At 36.3% G+C, this 22,238-nt stretch overlaps 1 protein-coding gene and 1 long non-coding RNA gene across 2 annotated transcripts; both read right to left on the bottom strand.

Annotated features, from left to right (window-relative positions):
- Nucleotides 1-66: 66 nt before the first annotated feature.
- Nucleotides 67-5,414, bottom strand: LOC117630246 (probable LRR receptor-like serine/threonine-protein kinase RFK1). The gene is made up of 9 exons (XM_034362989.1): nt 4,990-5,414; nt 4,713-4,784; nt 4,450-4,521; nt 4,292-4,357; nt 2,062-2,121; nt 1,916-1,972; nt 1,786-1,835; nt 913-1,245; nt 67-497 (listed from the first exon to the last, which is right to left on the bottom strand). The coding sequence occupies exons 1-9, from the start codon at nt 5,085-5,087 to the stop codon at nt 67-69; spliced, it is 1,239 nt and encodes a 412-aa protein (XP_034218880.1). The 5' UTR covers nt 5,088-5,414.
- A 329-nt stretch (nt 5,415-5,743) lies between these two features.
- LOC117633004 lies at nt 5,744-7,047 on the bottom strand. Its single transcript, XR_004586562.1, has 5 exons — nt 6,889-7,047; nt 6,685-6,756; nt 6,422-6,493; nt 6,197-6,265; nt 5,744-5,937 (listed from the first exon to the last, which is right to left on the bottom strand). It is a non-coding gene; the product is annotated as an uncharacterized LOC117633004 (long non-coding RNA).
- Nucleotides 7,048-22,238: the final 15,191 nt, after the last annotated feature.

Below are 22,238 nucleotides of genomic sequence, written 5' to 3'. Positions count from 1 at the left end.
TTCAACAATCTAACACAAAACAAACTGCCACTGCCTTTATTTCGCATAACTACTACGCCATAATTGTCATCCGCTGAAAGAGGTCTGAGTCTCTTCCAATATTTCAAGATCGGGTTCTGCATAATGAATTTCTGTTTCTTCTATCCCCTTGATTAATTTAGTTGAAGTTGATGCCCTTGCGCTCACGTCGGTGGAAGTAGAAGAATCAGCTTTGGTACATTCGCCATGAGCCATGGCAACATTACTTTGGTGCCAATTACTTTGGTGCTTCCACACTTTGATGATCATAAGTTGTTCTTCCTCGGTATACAGGCTTGCCATTCCAAAGTCTGAGATCTTAGCATTTAGAGCTCCATCAAGGAGGATATTTTCAGCTTTGATATCCCTATGAACCATCTTGAGTCTAGGGTGCTCATGAAGATGATCTAAACCCCTCGCTATTCCCAGGCAAATGTTAAATCTATTTTCCCAATTAAACTTCAATCTGGACTTCGATCCTGCAAGTCACATGAATGATGACCACTTTAGCATTCTATGCATATATTCCTCCAGTTTAGTGTAAACCGTAAACGACTTTGTTTTTGTCATAAACACTGTATCAGCATAGAAAACACAGGTCACACTACAACAGAAAAACCCTTTCATGACACCTGATTTGCATCATGGAAGGCATTTAATGACTCGAGGTAAGTGTCGTAATATGCGTCGTCTGGGGGGGGTGTCATGGAAAGTTTTCTCAAAAGACGACATCTGGTATGCGTCACCTAATAGTATTTTGATGGTATTTCAATGACAAGTGAGTACCGGATCTTATTTCTTAATATAAAAGCAATACACGTCCCTTTCCAGCCCCGTAGAAGGAAATCTCCAATACACTATCATTAACATCAAATGCCCCTCTTTTTAGTATACTATATGATTCCTTCTCCCTGAATACTATTTCAGCAGAGTGAAGGGTCACATTATATCTGCCTTTGTGTAAGCAAGCATAATAACTTAGGAAGACAGGGGCAATCCGAGCATTTAAATATAAGTCTGACTCAGGAACACGAATTCCACATGACTGGGTCTGTATGAAATTACTAGAATTGGACTCCGGTGATAAGAACTGTCCAGAAAGGCTATAACCCCAGGTTTTGGATGGACTAATATAATAGAGTGAAGTTGAGTTATGCGCTTCATAATACTTGTCACCAACAGTTAATCCCTCACCACCACAATTTATAAACAAGGAATGATCTGCAACTGTTAGTCAGAAAGGGATAGATTAGATAAAATAACGTGCAAAATAAGACGTTAATAAAATGAAGGAACAATAAAATTGATCTAAAATGAGACGTTACTCATCAACCAAGTTTTACAATGGTCTTTTTATGAATCCTTACACTGTGACTACCAGTTTTCCTGTATAGATTGTTAAAGTTCAGATTATACTCATACTCTCTTATCATGCTTATGTGACCAACCATTTAAAAAATTCATCCCTTGGAAGAATAATAAAACTATTACAAACTTCTTCCTAGAGATAATATACCAGACGAAATGATATACGTGTCAAGATTATTGCTGAAGTATTTAATGGTGTGTTTTATTTATTTATTTACAGTTTTAAATATTCTGCCAATTTTCAATCAGGAATCCTTTAGGTAAAGTTATGTGTGTAATGATACACGGCAGACTTCTTGGTCAGAGACCATTACTCAGCAAAGAATTTTTCATTAATGAAAGGCTCAGAAGAAGCCAGGACAATGTTGTATACATGTTTGAAGAACCAACCAAACTCACATTTAGATTTTCGTCCAGGACAATGCGTATGCATGCGTTTCTTTGGATCCCTGAATAAACGACGGAATTTGTAAGAAATGGCTCCTGGCTTTTCTTATATATACTAGAACAGATAAAAATATTAACATACAAAAATAGTTGATCTGGATCGGTTGAACTTGAACTGCTGCAGCAGGCAAACAAGTTCCTGAAATGTAAGGGAAAGGATCTCATCAGAATTCCACATGCAACTAGATTGGTAACAATAGAAAAATAAAAATTAATGCCAATTCTTACAGATTATCTCGCTTATCGTCTGGCAAGCTAACTTCAGAAAAGTTATTGTAAGATAGATCCCTGAAAAGACATATGGTCAAATTTCATAGCTAATGGAATGTGGGAACATAATACGCTCCTAGAAAATGATGGTGACTTAGACGAGGATTTTTCTTTTCCTTACAATTAAGCATTCCGGTGTCAAATCTAAGTAGCTGTCTGATGAAAGAAGTTTTTTATGGCCCGTCTGGTAACTTTTTTGGAGAATGTTTTTTGAGAATATTTTTAGAGAATGAAAACAAGAAAACAAATTTGCATTTTTAGGAAATGAAAATGCGTCTGGTAAATTAATTAGAAAATATCTTTAGAAAACAAAAACAATGAAAACGTGTCTGGTAGTACAATTTGATAATAATAATAATAATGTGTGAGTTATTTTTCAAGTGTATTTTTGCTAATTTAAGTTCTAAAAAATATTTTTAAAAATGTATAATTTGACAAATAAAAAATTATGTTGTTTTTTAAAAGTTAAATTTATTTTTATCTCTTTTTTTTTTCTTTCTCTTTTCTTCTTTTTTCCTTTTCTTTCTTCTTCCTCTCCTTTCTCTTTTCTCCTCCCTTCCCGGGCCGTTCCTTTCTTCTTTTTTCCTGTACTTTCTCTTTTATTCTCCCTTCCCTCTTTTTTACTATCTCTTCATGCCGCCGCACCCACTCCTTCCTTCCATGGCATGAATCCCATCAACCCACCTATCTCTCTCTCTCTCTCTCTCTCTCTCTCTCTCTCTCTCTCCCCTTAATTGGGTGGTAATGGCGATGGTGATGCTTTGATTGGGTATGGGTGGTGGAAGTGCTAGAGTCTATTGCTTTTGTACTAGGTGGCGAGATGTGTATTGGGTTCGTTTGGGTGTTCGGTGGTGATTCCATTGGCATGGTGGTGGTGGTGGTGGTGGTGTCGGTTGGGTTTGATAGGTGGTGGTGATGTGGGGACTTGGTCTGTGAGGTTTGGTGGCAGTGGCAGAGTCAGTGGCGGTTGCGGTGATGATGGTCTGACAGTCGTGGCCGTGGTGAGTTTGATTTTCGTTTATGTTTTGGTTTGATTTTTGTTTCGTTTCTGTTTTGTTGGGTAGAGTGATGGGGTTGTGCTTTTCTGTTTATGTTTTAGGCATTTGTTTCCTGTGAGAATGAAAACATATTTTTTCTGTTTTTCTGAAGTACACGTGATGTTGTTCTCATTTTATGAAAACATTTTCAGTGTTTTCAGTTTTAGTCCACCGAACGGATTCTAGGTTTGTTTTTGTTCTCAGAAAATGAAAACGGGTGCTGAAAACTTAAACGAACGGCCCTTTAGTATCTAAATTACTGTATGAAACTTTTTGTAGAATGATCATTTCACAACAACTATTCATATACATATTTCATTGCATTGATATGATTGAAGTTAAGAAGACACTGAAATATCAGCTCGAAATTAACACATAATTCAAACAGCGCCTTTTTGGTCTTAATCAAATGCACAAATGGCTTGAAGAAACCAGCATTACTACTGTCACTGAAAAAGATAACTACGATGCTACCAAACAATTCCTCATTGTGGAGAGTACTTCCGAAATAGTTTCCTTTTATTTGCTAGGCTGTTGCATGGTTCCTTCATATTTGAATTTGTCATCAAGTGCGGGTTAAAAAAGCTACGATCCTAATTCTAAGAAATCTCAAAAGTTAAAATTCCACTTACTGAACTTGAGTCATAAACATCTTTAAACTGGACAATCATGATTGTTTAAGAAATAAATATCAATTATTGAGATACTAAGGGCCCGTTTGATAATCATTTCAATTTTAGTTATTAGTTTTCATTTTTTGTGCTAGAGTATAGAGGAAAATGAGAGTGAGGATGAGATTGAGAGAGATGATGAGAGGGGAGGATGGGAGGGAGGAGTAACAAAAGTGAAAACAAAATTTTGAAAGTGAAAACTATTTCAAATAGATTTCAGTTTTTTGTTTTTGTTTTTGTTTTTGTTTTCACTTTTTCTACTCCTACTTCATATCCTCCCCTCTCATCTTCCCTCTCAATCTCATCCTTTCTTCCATTCTCACTCTTTTTCCTCTATACTCTAGCACAAAAAATGAAAACTCAAAACTAAAATTGAAATGGTTATCAAACTGGCCTTAAGCTTTCGGACTTACTTGACAGCCAATACATGAAGATAAAAATAGATGTACGTAGTTTAAGATTCTGAATATAGAAGCTTACAATGTAGACTTGACTGCACCAACCCAAGCAGGGATTGTGTCATTAAGTTCATTTTTTGCAAGGGACCTGAGGAGAGAAAGTTGATAATAGAGTACTAACATCAACAAGAGTTCTGTTGTCTTTTGTGTAGCAAAAACACACGGATATCATTCACTTACAAGTACTGTATTAAATTTAAACCACTCATGGACTTTGGGATTCGTCCGGTTAAATTGTTAAAGCTCAAATCCCTGTTAAGAATACACAGAGGCATTAACAACTTGGGAACTTAGTTAACTAGTCTGTGAGATGAATTGTATCAAAGTACATTCAAAAGAAGGAATTGAAACAAATCAATAAAAACCAGAAACATAAACCGTGAAGGTGTTGTGTGTGTGTGTGTGTGTGTGTGTGAGAGAGAGAGAGAGAGAGAGAGACTCACAAGTATTTTAAATTTGACATTTTACCAATGTATTCAGGGATTTCACCGGTGATTGAACAGTTCCTTAATATCCTATAGAAACCATGGCAAGAGGTGAGTGATTGGATAAATCATATGAGCATGAGGTTTACATCCAGTGATGCTGACATGCGGCACAAAGACTCTTGCAGAACAAAATAAAGTTTGCTTGATGCTGACATGCTGGTAAAAGTTTACAAGAGTTTCTTTGGCTCATAAAATGAATAGATGTGTGCAACATGCAATAAAAACTATTTACAGAGTTTCTATATTGCTCAGGTTCGCAGATCGTGGCAATTGGAAACCAGAGTTTGCTACGTCACTAATCTTTCTGCAAAAGGGACAGAAAAAATTCATCACGAAAACAGAGCTGCTGATTTTTTTTTTTTCTCCGTAAAAGTGGGATAATGAAATAGATTGGGACGGTGTACTTACAAATACTGAAGACTGGAGAAATTAAAAACTTCTGCAGGGATACTCCCTGCAAAATTGTTTCCAAAAATTGACCTGTGAGCAGTGCAGAGTAATATTAAATTCAGATGTATGGCATCTTATCAACTTTGACAACTCATTTTGTTTCAACTCTTATCACAAAACTCTTTAACAACTGTCAATGTCTCTATGACATAACTTTCATCGAGTAGAAGCTTAGAACCCATTGGATAATCATTTCAATTTTAGTTTTTTTTTTTTGCTTTAGAGTGTAAAAGTGAGAATGAGAGTGGAGATGAGATTGAGAGGGAAGATGATCAAGGTGGATGAGAGGAATGCGTAAAAACTAAACTGAAATCTATTAGAAATTGTTTTCGCTAAGTTTTTGTTTTCACTTTTGTTACTCCTCCCTCTCATCCTCCCTTCTCATCTTCTCTCTCAATCTCATCCTCACTCTCATTTTCCTCTGTACTCTAGCATGAAAAAATAAAAAATGAAAACTAAAAACTAAAATTGAAATGGTTATCAAACGGGCCCTTAATATGTAGAACTCCGTCTCATCTCTTAATTTGTAAGGACTTTTTATACATGTTCAATAGCTCTTGGTTCCAAACGAAAAGAAGCTCTTGGTACCATTTACATCTATTCTCCCAAGGATTTACATGATACGAATTGCGTATCCTAACTAAAGAAAAACTTAGAGATAAAAATTTCAGTGCATTTTTTGATGAAGTTAGCTGGAAAGCGACCAGACATATAGTTGCCGGATATTGAACTGCACATGCCAATTAGGTTCTCTTAAAAATTAATAAGTTCACCTTACGGTAGATTGCAGGCATCAAGATCATTAAATTAATAAAATTCATCTGCTACGCTCATCAAATTCCTTTACCAAATTTTGTTCCTCAAATGACGTGGTCATGTCTCATTTTGGGTCCACTATTGACCCCATTTATATCCAACAAGATGCGCATTGATACATCATTTGGTAAACAAATTTGGTGACTAGACATTATTAAATGAGAAACACTTACAATATGCGCATCTGAGTAAGATTAGAAAAATCCGAAAATTCCCCAGTGAGATCATTGGATGCCGCCGAGCTTTCACAACAGGAGAGCAAAACAATGTAATCCCAGTAGATATTTAAGTACCAAAATTTTCTCCATCTTTTCTGATGATATATATATATATATATATATATATATATATATGTTTGTGCGTGTATATATATGTAACTTTGTTTGAAAGAAGCTTACAAGTATTGGAGATTTCGCAAATTTCTAAATGAAGGTGGAAGACGACCAGAGAGTCGATTCTGATCCAAATATCTAAAAGCAGGAAGAAAAAAAAAAAAAAAAAAAGGAAGACGAATTCAGATATTTGTTTTCAGTAGAAAGCTTTAGCCTTTAGAATATATGTAGATAATTTGTCTCTATGTATGTGTGTGTGTGTGTGATGAAGAGAGAGACAGAGACAGAGCGTGTTCATAAAGTGCAACAAGGGTGAGCAAAGAACTTACAGTGTTTGAAGGGCTGTGATGTTTCCTAATTGGCAGGGAATTAGATCTGACAAGTTATTATAATACAGAGATCTGCAAAACTCACAGATTATAAAGAAGAATTAGAAATGTTATACAAAGGAACCAACTGATCATATCACGTCAAAGAAAGTCGAAGAATTAAGTGCAATGGTGAAAACAAAAAGTTACAGAGAGTTTATTTACAATCGTTGCAGAGAACTCGGTGCACCCAGAGATGATGGTATCCGTCCGCTGAGGAAGTTGTGATCCAGAGAGCTTTTTGGCCAGAAAACAATGGAGCTAATTTATTAGATGTTACCTTGTTAAAGCTCGGAGAGAGTGGTAGAAACAGAGTAAACTTAAAGTCGAGTTAAGACGAGTTGTAAGAAATACTGAAATTAGATATAGATATATACAAATTACAATATAGAATTCCAGATTAGATAGAAAGTCAGCCCATGTAAGAAAAAAGAAAAGGAAAAAAACCATGTTTAAATTCATTGAAGTTAATTGAACCGATGTATTTAAACCTTAAATTCTTTCAATTTTATTTGGTAAAAGTGACCAAAACAAGAATAAGTCTGACTTATAACAGTTGATGTTGTATATTCCTTGATTCGCTTTCTCTAAATCCCAAAGAAAAAACTCAATAGAGGGGGAGAGGAAGCATCACTGCCCCTCTTCTCTTCTCCTCTCTTCTTTTATTTTTTTTTAATTTTTTTTTTTTATAGGAGTTAGTAAATAAGTTTATTCGGGCATTTTGAATAAGAAACCTTTTGTAATGATTTCTTCTAAGCCATATTCTGTTCGAAGTTCTCCACAACTTCTTTTGAGTTAATTCCTTAATCAAATTATCTTTAAAAATTGTCTTTGTATGAATTCTAATCTTCTCTAAATTTAATTCTACCTCGAATTTGAAGGAGTTTGGTTTTTGTCATATTTGTTCAATTGGCATAGTTGTTCGCTGTCATTCGTAGTTGGATCGTTGGAAATGTGGTTTTCCCAGATCTGTTAGAGCTTTTGCATTGACTTAAAGGCTAGATGCGTTGGTGGGGTTCATTTAGGCTTAGGTGTTATAGGGTTTTGGTTATTTTGAGTTTATAGGCTTTATTTGAAATTATGCTTTATTGTAGTGAAGTGAGTTATAGTAGTTGTTGGTGTACGGTACCTGCTTTAGTTTAATTAAAAAAAGATTTGGAGAAAATCTCAAATTTAAGGGTTAAATACCTGAAAAGGAGCTGTGAAGTAGTTGGGAAAGAATTTATCCCCACACTCAATTGATGTGAGTTATAGTAGTTGTTGGTCTCCCTTGTAACCAAAGCAAAATAGAAAAAAGAAAGAAACCAATATTGAATATATACTTAGAGATCAGTAAGATTGCGCAAGGATTTTATGAGCTCCGATATGCTTCCGTTCAGTTGATTCATTGAAAGGTCTCTGAATATATGAAAACTCAATTACTGTATATTCATATAAATTCAATAAATATGTATATGTTTTGAGGTAAAGTCTGGCCCTCAAGTGAATCCTTAAGTCCTTATCTATATTTATGTATATACACTTACAATTCTTTGAGGGATGACAAATTCCACAAGGTATCAGGTATGGAACCAGTAAGCTGATTGCCGGATAAATCACTGTTTAGCATATAAGCATACAAAATCAACATTAATCTTTTCATATAATACATGCAATGGATTCATCGTTAAAGGAGAATGGAAGAAAATTAAATTGTATACCAAGTTAATATACTTAATAAATAAGAAAATTAAATTGTATATATTTAGTGATAGGAAATAGTTACAGCGTCTCCAAATGCTTAAGCTTCCCCACTTCTTTAGGTATAAAACCAGTTAAAGCGGCGCCAGTCAAAGAACTGCAACACAAATCATTTGAGGGTTTAGGGTCCAACTCAGTAGTTGTATCCGAAGATCCATGCCTAAAACCGAACTGCCAAAGGAGGAAACTCAGGAGCATAAACTCAGCAAGAAGTCCTGGACGGGTTTCAACCATTGTGCTTTGCTTTCAGATTCTAGTTTACATTGATAATATGCACACTAAGCCCTCTTCCCTTTTTTATAATGCAACAGTCTGTACCATTTTTATTTTTTCTTATAAATAATTTAACAGCAAAATACTGATTTAATAAATTATATCATTAATTAACTGGGAACATGCAATTTCAATCACGAAAAGTATGAGTAAAATTCCACCGCCGTACCGCCGATCTTCAAATTATATATATATATTATATGTACTAAAACTGAATCCAAACTCACGGTTCCCAAGCTGTTCATTAGGAATAGTAAAATTACGTTTTTGCCCCGGATTAAGTGATGGTCTACTTCCTTGAGTTGACTTATGGGCAGGGAATTGGCCATTATGCCCTCCAGCTCTGTTCTCCTCTTCGTGTGGGAACCGAAGTTCCCAATCAGTTGCGCGACTTCGCTGGCATAGCAGAGAGAGGGAAAACTCTATGATGAGAAAAATCCAACCAGCTGGTTTTGCCTTTCATATAGAAAAATCCAACCAGAGGTGGGGTATGGAAAATGGGCACCTTGCAGAGGGATTCGAACCCTCCCTTTCTCAACCACCCACTGAGTGTTATTCAACCCGCTGTTGATGAGTTCATGACTACATATTCAGCGTGTAATATTTAAAATGTCTGCAAGCTAATATTATTTAGGATAAATTTTCATATTAAAAAAATTCTCTAAGGATAAATTTAGGCATATATTTAAAGTTATTTATTATTTTATTATAGAGTTGTATTTTTTGTTGTTATATTATGGAGTTGTATTATTATTCACTTTGAGTTTCAACATTGTTCATTATATATGTGATACTAAGTTCGAATTTTAATAGGAATTCTTTCTATGTGGTACTAAGTTACTCATACATTTTATCTTTGTTTTTTTGGTCAAGCTCATATATCTTAGGGCTCTTTAGTTTTAACCCATAAAAAACTTAACTAATTTGGAAGAAAGATAATTAATTTTGCTTAATTAATATAAAACCAAAGCCACCTAATTTTACCAAAAGGACATCCAACAACCCTAAAATTACTACATGTGCCATTGTAGAATGTACCAGAAGGGTAGAATTGTCCAGAAGGGTAGAATTGTCTTATCAGTTGTTATTTTTTACCTGGTCCAACGAATCTGGGCCTCTCTTTGGGCTAATCCAAAATAGTAGTTTTTTCCTAGGTATTAAAACTAAAACCAAAATATCCAATATCTTACAAACTAATTAATAAAGTTAATTATGTCTAAAACCTAATTTTTCTTATATGGTATCATATGTATCAAGTGTAATATATTGTAGTAAATTTTTTTTTTTTTTTTTTTGTTGAGAAATTCTATGATTGCATTCATAATTCAGCCAAAAAAGCCACTAGCCACAAAAGGGCCATTACAATAACGGAGCGGTCTAATATCAAAATTAAGAAAATCAGGCATGTCTCCACTAACGATCAGGCAAGATCGAAGAAACTCTGACATAGACATCCCAACTAAGATTGCAAACTTAGAATAATAAAAAAGAGATAAAGCTTGAAAAAGCCAAGCCATAACAATACAAATAAAACTCAAGGAGAGATGAAAAGCTCTCACAAAGGAGAGATGAAAAACTCTCACAAAAGGAGAGGTGAAAACTACACAGAGAACCCAAAGAGTCTCTGCAACTTATTCCAAACATAAAGAAATTGCAAAAAAGATGGTGGTGGAGATCCGACGCCGAAATGCAGGTGAAGATCCGACGTTGAGCCGCAGCCGCTTTTAATGATTGGATGAAAATCATAACAAAACTAAGACAAATAGGGACAACTCTTTGTCTCTGAAAATGGGGGAAGAGGTGAAAGGAGGAAGAGAGGAAGAGAAGAGGGGAGAGGGGGGAAGAACAATGGCTTCCTCCCCCCTCAAAGTGAAAAAGGCTCTAAGAGTGTTTTTTGGGAGAAAGGGGGCTACGGTTTTTTATATTGTAGTAAATTATTATAGCTAAAAAATTATGGTGTGTTTAATTTTCTTTCATTAATTACTATATATTTTCTAAAGTCACAGTGTTTGTCAGGTCGCTACATAATCAACTTAAATCACTCAAACCCACAATGCCATGCATTTCATTCCCATTTTTTATGATAAAATAATAGACAATTGACTAAGTAAACATCCTCTAAAGTTTGAATAAAAATTTCCAAGTTTTTCTCACAATTTTCTTAATTTTTATTCAGTTTTTATTGATATTGATATTTTCATCGATATTTCCGTGTTTTTGGACCACCAATATTTCCACCGATATTTCCGTGTTCTATCGAACTATATAAATCAAGCTACCCAGTCACAACAAATTGGGTTCAACTAGACTGCAGCATTCTAGATTTTAGTCGATTGTACCATAGAAGAAGTTCGTAGCACAGTCGACCGTCCCATTTCCCTTCTCTCCACTTACACTACCTTTTGCATTTTAATACTATTTAATTAATTTTATTCCTTTTTGTTCTTTTTCTTTCCTATTTTACCCTTACCATATAATTTTCTTTAATAAGAAGACATGTACAATCACTTACAAATATTATGAAAGAATAAAAATTTATGACTATTATGCATACCTTGCTTTCTGCATATCTAAGCTCCTAATGACAATTTGGTTAGTAGAATTCTTTAGTTCTTCTACCTGGAAACATGTTAGCCCAAAAAATTTATTATCTATTAACTACAACAAAGACAAATAGTACTCACATACTTGATAAAAAAAATAATTAAAAAAAATAAAAATTTCGCATACAAATACTTACATTTCTATCAATTTCCAATTTTTTTTATAAATGCTTTTTGTTTTATTTTATGTTAACTTTTCTTAATTTCAGTTATCAAAACCTTAATGTAAGGTAATGGTAAAATTGGAAAGAGAAAGAACAAATTTTTTTTTTTTTGGGGGGATTAAAAAGTATTAAAAAGCAAATAAAAATGTAAGTGGAGAAAATGAGAATGGGAAAATCAACTCCCTAAATAAAATAAAATATCAATTTGATGTCTATCTCCACTACATGTGCCTGACATACGAATTGAAGTGTACTACTACTTATGCTCTATGGTTGTTGTAAGAGAAAGAAATTTTGCTTCTATAAATCAAAATTTATTTCCCGTTAAGACTTGCTTCCGATTTCAATTAAGATGAATGCATTAGCGTGGGAGTTGAAGCTTTGAGTCAAAGATTTGTTGAAACGCTTACATTAGAAGCGCGTCGAAAAACTTAAGAGAATGTTTAGAAGTTCTTCTAGAATGATGATTTTTTTTTTTTTAAACAACTAAAAAGTTTCTGACTAATGTGTGGTTGAAAAATTTAGAAGTGCTTTGAAATCATAAAGGTATGAAGCACTTGAATTTTTAACAAAAAATTGTCATCATCATAATAAAAGCGCTTCTAAACACTTAGCAGGAATGCTTTCTACACAAGTGGTGCCAAATAGACTCGTAAAAGTGCTTCTGGTCATAAAAGCGTTTTATGACAAATCACATGTTAGGTGCTTCTTGAGGAAGAACTTGGAAGTTGTTGAGGCCCAAAAAAGTCACTGAAAGCCCAAAGACATTCAAAGCCCAATATAATATATAATGTTGGTCATGCGTTAATTCAAGCTGTATTTTAGGAATTAATTTATTAAATAAATATATAAATAGTCATGCCATGCCAAATCAATAATACATTTTTCCTATGTCAATCACCTACCAAGCTCACATGAACCCAAGTAATGTGGTTTACAGGGCTTGCACGAGGGATTGTGGTATGGAAGGTTACGGAGGTCCACAAGGCCCACGAAAGCTCTTGGATAATGGAGACTTTTGACTAGCTACTTGGGAGCACCAAAGTCCAAGCTCATTACTTAGAGTTCTCCAATGTGGGTGAGCAAATAAGATATTTTTCAAGCACTTCCTTTTACCCATAGGAAATAGTCATTTTCCAAATGCCTAGCTTTACAGGTTGGAAACAAGCCTTTTCCAGCACTCCCTATTACCCGCTGGAAACAAGCCGTTTCCAGCACTTCCTTTTACCCATAAGAAATAATCAGTTTATGGTACCTAACTGCACCTGCTGGAAAATAGCATGCCCTAGTGCTCCTTTTTTACCATTGGAAATAAGTTGGTTCTAACACCTCTATTTACCTATTGGAAATAAAGAAAAACCCTCACCTTCTATAAATTGGGAGGCATTTCTCAGCCAAAACCAGCTTCTTGGTTGTTGCAAGCTTCTCAACAACCATAAGAACTCACCTTTCTTCAACTGCTGCAAGCATCCTAGCAGCCACCAACTCCCATAAAGCATCACCTAGCTCCAAGCTTTTCCTTCCTTCCAAGCTTTAAATACTATAGCCTTCAAACCTCAAGCTTTTCCTTCCATCCTCCTTCTCTTGAAACTCTTGAATTCCCATAGCCATAGCCACACACAACAAATTATCAACACCAAACTCAAACATATCCAACACCAAGCCAAGCACGTGCATTCTCATTTGCTAAACTTGTGGGTCTTTAGCTCCCACACTCCAAGCTCTCATGCCAAGCTCATATAATCTCATTGCAAAATCAGCAAGTCATCTTCAACTCTTTGTCGAGCTGCCGGAAACAACACAAAACACGCAGCCACTGGAAGAAGAACAAAGTACTCCCTTAGGATTTGCTTCTCCCTCAGGATACTTTGGGCCTAATTCTCGCTAACTCAGACAAAGGGGCAACGAAGTCTTCATTCATCACTCTATGGAGATCCAAGAATCAACAAAGCCCGGATGAGCCCAATAGAAGTTATCATAGACCCTGATTTTATTACTCCACTTTTTCCCTATAATGTAGGAATAAAGTAGTTAGACAAATGAGTAAGTTTTTTTAATATATTTTAATACAAGTGATTGGGAAAAAGGGGATTTACACAAATATTCATTGGTCGGCTGGGGGTTTCAAAACTTCTGCCCACATGGGTGGAGATGGAAGAGCTCAAACTCAACCATCTGAGCTATACCCCATTAACAACCAAATGTGTAAGTTAGGGATTAGAAAAATAGAGAAAGATAAATGGATATTTTATATAAAAATCATTAATCAAATTATAGTAATTTTGCAAAGAGTGCTGTTATTTCCATCCACATGTCATATTTCCCCACCTACTTTATTTTTAAAATTTCAAAGACAAATTTATCACTTTGTAAAATGACTTTTAAGGACTGAAGGAAAAAAGGATATTTATAAATAATTAAAAGGTAGGGTATTTTAATTTTTTATTATATATTAATCACTAAACAATTACCCATAATTTTTTTTTCTATGTCTGACCCTCCGTCTTCCTCCTCCCCTCTACCCGCCGATTCTCCTTGGAAATTCCATTATATCTGCAATTTTCACTGGCGCCGCAAATCACATCAATACATTCATCATTCTTTCTCTACATCAATTCAAGTACTGTTGGAAAATTCGAAAGGCTAATCCAATAGAAACCTTATATCCTCTTGAGACCATCTAAAAAATCTAAACTCTTCCTGCAAATCAGAAAAAATCTTTTCTTTCATCACCACAACAAATATCTCAATAACTTTCCTAGTTGAAGTCTTAAAACAAATCGGTTCATGATAGGTTTTATAATTATTAGTTATTGTATCTCAAACACCTAGAACAATGTAATTATCTAAACCAATTATCTTCATATATAGATCTAGAAAATATAGAAGACAAGAGGAGCATGAATCATGATGCAGCGGCAGTGAGAAATCCCATACAACTGCCACGGTGAAGAGAGAGAACTGTCATGGGAGAATGAGTGAGCGAGATGGATTTAGCGGCGCCGGTGAGAAATTTGGCAATAATGGAAATTTTGTGGGAAGAAGGTGGGGGAGGAGGAAGAAGAAAGAGGGAGATGGAAAGACTTTTTGGTAATTATTGCTTTAATTAGGACATAATAATAAATTAAAAATTAAAAAAGACTTAACTGTATTAGATGAGTTGGCATTCCACATAAGGTGGTTTAGAAATGGTATTTTATGAAGAGTGCTGCTAAACGAACCCTAAAATTCACTGAGTACACCCTATTATCAAACTATTTATTGAATTACTAATTTATCATAATATAAAATGACCAAAAAGAATATTTTGAATTGTGAAATATATGTAATTTTAATAAGTACACCCTACTCACCACATTCAATTCTAATCAAACATAAATGAAAAACCCTACCTCAAAAAATCTGTTATTTCCTTTTATTTGACAATAAAAAATATTAAAATACTAGGCGAGTTCATGCGTGCTTACTTGGAATTGATATTGGAATTCGGTAATTGTGTATGGAAATTCTAATAAATTGAAGAAATCCAATTCAATTTGGGTGAAAACTAAGAAAATACATATTGAAACTTTTGGGATTTGAGTTGAAGAATCTGCTTACCTGGGAAAAATAGATAGAAACCCTATTTCATTATGTGGTTGAGCCAGGTACATGGGTTAATTCATTCAAACTCAAATAAGGGAAAGTGATGCATAGAGAATTCAAATATAAGGAAAATTAAAAGATAAAATTGAGGAAGGCCCATTTAGTGGTTGAAGGAGAAAAAGGCAGACACACTGATAATACAAAGATAGGATTTCCTAGGGGTATCCCAACAAGGTCATCACAATACATGCATCCCTAAATTGAACTTTTTATCTTTGTTTTTGTCCGTTCTAATTTAAGATCCGGTAAACGTAATCAATTAAAGAACCACATGGCAATGGAAAATAATAAATCAAAGAGAAAACAAGGATCTTTCTGTTGCCTTTGAATCAAAGCTTCTCAGCCATGATATTCGAATAATTTAGTATGCCACTTGACCTTGATGAATGCTGTTACCAGATTCGAATGAGTTTGCTGCCGTGTGATAGCAATCCATCGGCCAATACTATGGTCAATATAATTTTACCCATAAAGGTGGGCCTAACAACCAATATGGCTCAAGTAGTCAATTTGGTGGCCAATATGGTGGGCACAACTATGTTGGAGAATTTGGTGACCAATACGGTAGGCACAACTATATTGGTGGATATGATCCTATGAATCAAAATGGTTCGATTGATCAAAATGGCTTTGGTGGCCAAACCAATCAAGGTGGCTATAGCGGCCAGTACGATTCTGCATATCAATATGGCTCTAGTAGCCAGTTCAATGGCCAACATGACGGAAACAACAATTATGGCCAAAATAATATGATATATCAAAATTATGCAAATGGCCAACATGGCTATAATGGCCAGTACAATCAAGTAGCCGGAGGACAATACACTTACCCAGATGCCCAAAATAATCCAGCCAATATCTATGATCAGCCTAGTTATGACTTCCACCAAACGAATCATCCTAATGGCTATAATGGCCAAAATGTTCTTAACATAAGTGAAAGGCCATGTGTTGACCGTACGGATGAAGAACATCAAAGTTTGATAAAGGAAACATCTAAAGTCAATGATGTATTTATGGAGATGGCGGATAGGTTTTATGTTTCCAACGAACTTTTGATCCAACTTTTGCTTGAAATCTCCACGCGACTTGCGATCGAAGAGCAAGTTCTTAGCCAACAAGCCAAGGGGCAAACTCTCAGCCCCAACCTTGATTGAAAATTCTCATGTGGTTTCAATTTTGCCACCCATTCCACCTACTCCTTTAGAGGAAAATGAGGTAGATATGGAATATGAGAGTGAGAAAGAGATAGGTGAGATGACCTTAGAATCGAATGTTCAAGTCGACATTCCTATTGAGAACCTGACATTGGTTAAGGAAAAGTTGTCAACCCAAGGGGATGAGTCCCAAAAGGTGGTCACCAATGAAAGTTGCAATATGGTCCAACCCAAGGCAACCATCCTAGGATGTAATGGCCTACAATCCAGTGAAAAAGAAGGTCGGAACATGACCCAAGATGCAATATTGATAGACATGATTGTAGGAGAAAAGCTCAATATTATGAGACCACAATTGCAAATGGTCAAGTTTATCGAGCCTCAGCCAAAGACCAAGATTGGCAAACCAAGTGGACTTGGGGGGCATAAAGAGTAAGCCAAAGTGATTGCCATAAGTCATCCAAGTTGTACTAGTCATCCTAGTACTTTAGCCTATCGCCAACGAAATGGCAAGATCCGATTAGAGAATATGAAGGGCTCTAATCTTGGAGTAAAACATGGTTGGCCACCACCATGGTCTCCATGAAAATTTTGTTCTACGGGGCCACCTACTAGGTAGGCCGTTAAGATTCTAATAAAGGTCATGATTTATTCTTTAACAAATTGGCCACTAAGTTTTATAAAAAAATTAATTTTAAAAAAAATCAATGAAGTTGGCTTCCTCATATGACATATTATACTTTGTCTATGGGTGAAGGTTGACATTGCCCATGGAAGGCTCAAGATTGAGTTCCATCAATGGAAGATGAATGATGCCTTATTCCGGCCCTGGAAGTCGAAGTTTGTGATTTGTGGGCGAAAGATGACTTGGGGGCATATCCACCACCCAAGTAATCTGTCAGAAGGATTCACATGACTTCAATCATAATCAAATGGTTGGTTCATTCCCCATGAACAATCAGCAACAAAATGTTCCAGCCACAGCCGTCGATCTTGACCTCGTGTTGGTCAAAGATGTTACGGAAGTCGCTAGAGGATCAGTCTTAAGGCCGAATAAGGCGACTTCATTAGAGATCCAACAACTTATCGAGGCGATGGAAACTTCAAGCCAACTCAACCATGAATAAATACAAGAGATGGCTCAAACCATTGCTCAAGTTGTGGCCCATACCATGGCCATTCAAAATGTTCAAATGAATGAAAGGTTGGATCAATTGCTAGGCCAACAAAATGGCCAAAATGGAAATCGGGTGATGCCAAATGGAGTGCCAGCGATAGGGCTTCAAGCGGAGGTTCAACCAAATATTTTTGGGATTAATTCCCCCTAACCTAATCCACCAGCTGGGGGCAACCCAACCCCAGCAGTTAACGTTCCGCCGATAGGTGACAACCCATGTACTTTGGCTAACCAATTCCAAGAATTCCCGCCATATAATCAATTCTGCCCACAAGCTCACCAGGGGGTAGGAGCCGATTTCATTGGCCAGCATATCAACCAATTTGCCGGGCTCAGCGGGTGGAATAATCTAGGCAGAAATGCAAATTTCTTCATTTAAGCAAGACACAAAAGAGAAGAGCTCAGAGGCAATATGATGCCACATGTAATGCAAAGGTTGAATTTTTTTTTTGGGGGGGAAGGGGGGGGAGGGGGGAGGGACAAAAGGCAAGCCTAACTTAATTGATTAGTCGAGCTTCGTAAAAAAACTCCGACTAGACGAGTTGGATTTGCCAAAATCGATGTTGTGGCTTTGTTGGAGCAGCGGCGAAAGAAATAAATGTACACCGACAATGGGTGAATGGCTGAGTCATAGTGATGGTTGTGGATGAGTAAATCTTAGAAATTGAGGCTCATTTGATCGAAACCCTTGAAGCAAACAATTCCAAGGCCAAATCCAGTGGGCCAACGAAGGGGTTGGATGATGGACCACCAAGAGTTGAGAAATCTAGGAAGGTTCAGTTGAAGGCCAAAGCCCCGGCTCTCAAGAGTCAAGTCGTGACTTGAAGAGAATGACCATGAAATGGTTGGGGATGTCAGGGGTAAACCACATATGAGAGAAGACAAGCCGAAGATGGAAGAAAACCAAGTTATGTTCAATGTTCAGACACTCAAGGAGGATGAAAAGGCCGAATCTGTGGACGAAGTAAAGGCCAAAGAGGCTTCAGAAAATCCTAAAGGTACCTTTGCTGAAGATGAAAAGTTTTATGTGGATGATGAAGAGTATGGTGATGACAAGTACCTTAAACATTTTTCATAAGACACTATGGAGCAAATTGCTAATGAACGTAGGGTGGGTAATACTAAGGTGAAGTTCAGGGACTTTGACGAGGTCGATGCCATGGTGGCCACACTTTGTCTATTTTTCGAAGCTCATCCAAGTCGACAAAACTCCATAGACAAGAATGTCTTCAACGAAGTCGAGTCCATGACACCTCAAATTGTGATTCTAAGGTCAAAGGAGAAAACACCAGAGAATGTGTGTTATGAAATGCCCACCAAGAGGATGACATACCATATTAAACCTCTATACGTAAATGCTCATTTTGATGGGTTTTCGATGAGAAAAGTTCTAGTTGATACAAGAGTCACGGTGAACATCCTCCCAGCCTCAATAATGAAGAAATTGAAGAAAATTTCAAATGATCTAATCCCAACCGAGACAACGGTTAATGGCTTCGTGGGAGATACCACTCCAAGTCATCCTACTCCAAGTAAGAGTAAGTGAAAAGGTCAAGTTGTTATCCTCCTTCATGGTGGAAACAACGGTTCATTATAGTTCTTTATTGGGTTGAGATTGGATCCACGAAGGTTGGGAGTGTGGAATTGGTTCAGGCTGACTTGTGGCCTTTCATAGCTTCAACCAAAGCAGAGGAGGCCAAATTTTACGAGGATGATCTTTGACCTTCATTTCATTAGGTCATATAAGAACGATCGCCTTACGAAAGTGTCGGCCGACGAGTTGATCGACTTGGGGGGATACGACATCCATATGGACAAAGAGTGTCTTGAGAAGGCTATATGGTTATTGGGCTATAAAAGTGTTAAAAGCATAGTTCAACCACCAACTTGGTGGAATTTTTGCATCAAGACCCTGAATCGCGCCAATGAGATGAAAGCGTTGGAGTCCCATTTACCAGATCTATGATCATTTGATCCCACATGAAGAGCAGTCATGGATTATTACTAGCAAAGTCTTTGGAAAGTAGGCTTAGAGATTCATTGACTGAGATGGTCTAGTTCATGACTCGTTGAAGAAAAGCCAATGTTTTGAAAAATATTACCTAATAGCTTGGGAGATGGTGGGGAAGTGACTGATCACTTTTATTGACTAAAAAGTTAAAAGATTAAAAGAATTTCGATTCCCTTACCATTCAGCCAAACTTTAGGCTAAAAGAATCGTGGGGGCAATGTTTGAGCCTGGTCAAAGTCTGACTATGCGTCACGAAAAATCAATAGGCCAAACTCCAAATTGGCGGCTCAAGGTGCCTAATGGCAAAATCGAAACAAGAAGGCCGGACTTAGGGGTCATCATGCATCCTATGTCGTTTAATCTTCAATAAAGTCTATAGCTTAAGATGCACGATGTTCCACCAAAATTCAGACTAAGAACTTAGAAGTCGAAACCCAACTTCCAACAACGGGTTGAAAACATATGACTTCCAAAGTCAGAACATCTGGAACTTCTGAAGTGAATCAAGGTCTTCGATCAGCCAAGATCAAGGTGTATGATCAGCCAAGGTCAAGGTCTCCGATCAGCCAAGATCAAGGCCTCTGATTAGCCAAGGTCAAAGTCGTTTTATCAGCCAAGATCAAGTCTTCTGATCAGCCAAGGTCAAGTCCTCTGATCCGCCAAGATCAAGTCTTCTAATCCGCCAAGATCAAGGTGTCTGATCAGCCAAGGTCAAAGTCATCTTATCAGCCACGATCAAGTATTCTGATCAGCCAAGGTCAAGTCCTCTGATCAGCCAAGATCAAATCCTCTGATCAGCCAAGGTCAAGTCCTTTGATCAATCAAGGTCAAGTTTTCCGATCAGCCAAGATCAAGGTCTTTGATCAGCCGAGATCAAGGCCTTCGATCAGTCGAATTGAACCCAACTCCAAGTCCAGCCAAGCAATTCCAGGTCATGAACATCAGTGGGTGTTTTAACCAAGATCAGAATTCCATAAGTTACAATGTCTCACCAGATGTCAAGCTAAAGTCTCGGAGGTCCAAGCCCAAGCCACATATGAGAACCTAAGATTTTCGGAGGATTGCATGCACGTGATGAAGGCTTCATAAGGAAGGAAATCAAGGAGATTGAAGACAATCCGGAGTATTCCGAAAGAAGAGAGAATCAAGCATTCAGAAGGTCTCCATCATTGTGATCCCACAAATTTGAAGTTTCACAAGGAAAGATTTTGAATGAAGTTGACCTTTGGCCATTTAATGGCCAACCCATGGGCTGACAGATGCTTCTATATAAACCTCATCAGATGAAGGGAGAAGACACACAATATCAGACAGACAAACCTAATTTTCGTCTTGCACTTTTCTTTTCCTAGACTTAGGATTTTCTTTTCTCGTTCAATTTACATTTTCTTGTCATTTAAATTCAAGTTTATTTCAATTGATTTACTTTTCATTGTTATCGCATTTCAATTAAGTTTAATTTCAAGTTATCATTTTACTTTATCGTTCTTATCGCTTTCATTTCATTCTTGCTTTATTTATCGCTTTGATTCATTTTATTGCACTTTAACTCTCGTCTTTACGTTATTTATCTTTGCACTTTACTTTACGCATTTGTCTTTAAATTATATTTAAGTTTAAGCCACTTTTAATTTACGCACTTATTCTTCGTTTCATTACGTTTCACCTTCAATCTTCATCTCCACCCACTCCACATCATTTGGTCGCTCACATAAAGCCTTGACCCCGAGGTAGTGAAAGAATCTAGGCTGTGAGGAGGTTCCTTGCTCGGCCGAACAATCGTTTGATTAAAGTCAAATCTCAGACGCAACACATCTATCTACTCACATTCCATTCAAGCCCAAATTTGGGGCTTAGTGGTGGCACGCCCCGCACTCAAAAAAGAAGAAGGACCAAAGGTTCATTTTGTCGGCCGCCTCAGCCGAAAAGAGGGAAACAAGTGTATCCGGGGTATTTTTGGTAATTAAATAGGGTGTACATAGTTAATTTTACATTTTAATTTAAATATTATGGTGTACTTAGATCATAGGGTGTACTCAGTTAATTTTAGAGTTCGTTTAGCAGCACTCTTTATGAATAATGGTGGGTAGAAAGATATGATTGTATTTTTTCAAAGAATAATGCTACTCTTACCACATTTGTATACAACATCTTTATATCATCTTATGTGGCAGCTGAGGTGGACAACCACATCAATTAAAATTATTTAATATTTTCTTTTCTTTTATGATTTATTCCAATATTTGTTTTTCTAATTGTCTTAATTAAAATACACTTCATTGATTTAATTGATGTGGCATATAATATGGACATGTCACATTATGTGGTATAGAAATGAGGGATAAAAATGTGGTAAGTGTAGCATTACTCATTTTCAAATTTACATGTGAATAATACTAGTCTTACCACATTTTTTATACCACATGATGTGGCAGCTGATGTGTACATACCACATCATGTAAAATACTAGTTTCTATTTTTCTAATTTTATTTATTAAAATACACTTCATTCATTTAATTGATGTGGCATATGATATGGATATGCCACATCATGTGGTACATAAATGTGGGATAATAATGTGGTAAGTGTAGCATTACTCTTTACATGTTGGGTGGAAAAATAAGATGAGTGGAGAAATAAGATAGAGAGTGAAAATAGTAACACTAGTTTGCATATGAATATAAATGTCAATTTATTTGAAGAAAATAAGATATAAATTGGGTGCACCCTTCACCATTTGTTTT

This window comes from Prunus dulcis, chromosome 6 (assembly GCF_902201215.1).
Source record: "Prunus dulcis chromosome 6, ALMONDv2, whole genome shotgun sequence".
Classification (NCBI taxonomy): domain Eukaryota; kingdom Viridiplantae; phylum Streptophyta; class Magnoliopsida; order Rosales; family Rosaceae; genus Prunus; species Prunus dulcis.
This window is presented reverse-complemented; position numbering and strand designations above follow the sequence as displayed.

Bases quoted from the DNA above. Each gene is read 5' to 3' on its own strand.
- LOC117630246 (XM_034362989.1), bottom strand. From the start codon at position 5,087: ATGAATTTTTTCTGTCCCTTTTGCAGAAAGATTAGTGACGTAGCAAAC. The intron at 1,836-1,915 runs GTATGTTAATAT...TCGTTTATTCAG, and splicing joins GATCCAGATCAACTATTTTT to GGATCCAAAGAAACGCATGC. The intron at 498-912 runs GTATACTAAAAA...TGTGACTTGCAG, and splicing joins CAGGGAGAAGGAATCATATA to GATCGAAGTCCAGATTGAAG.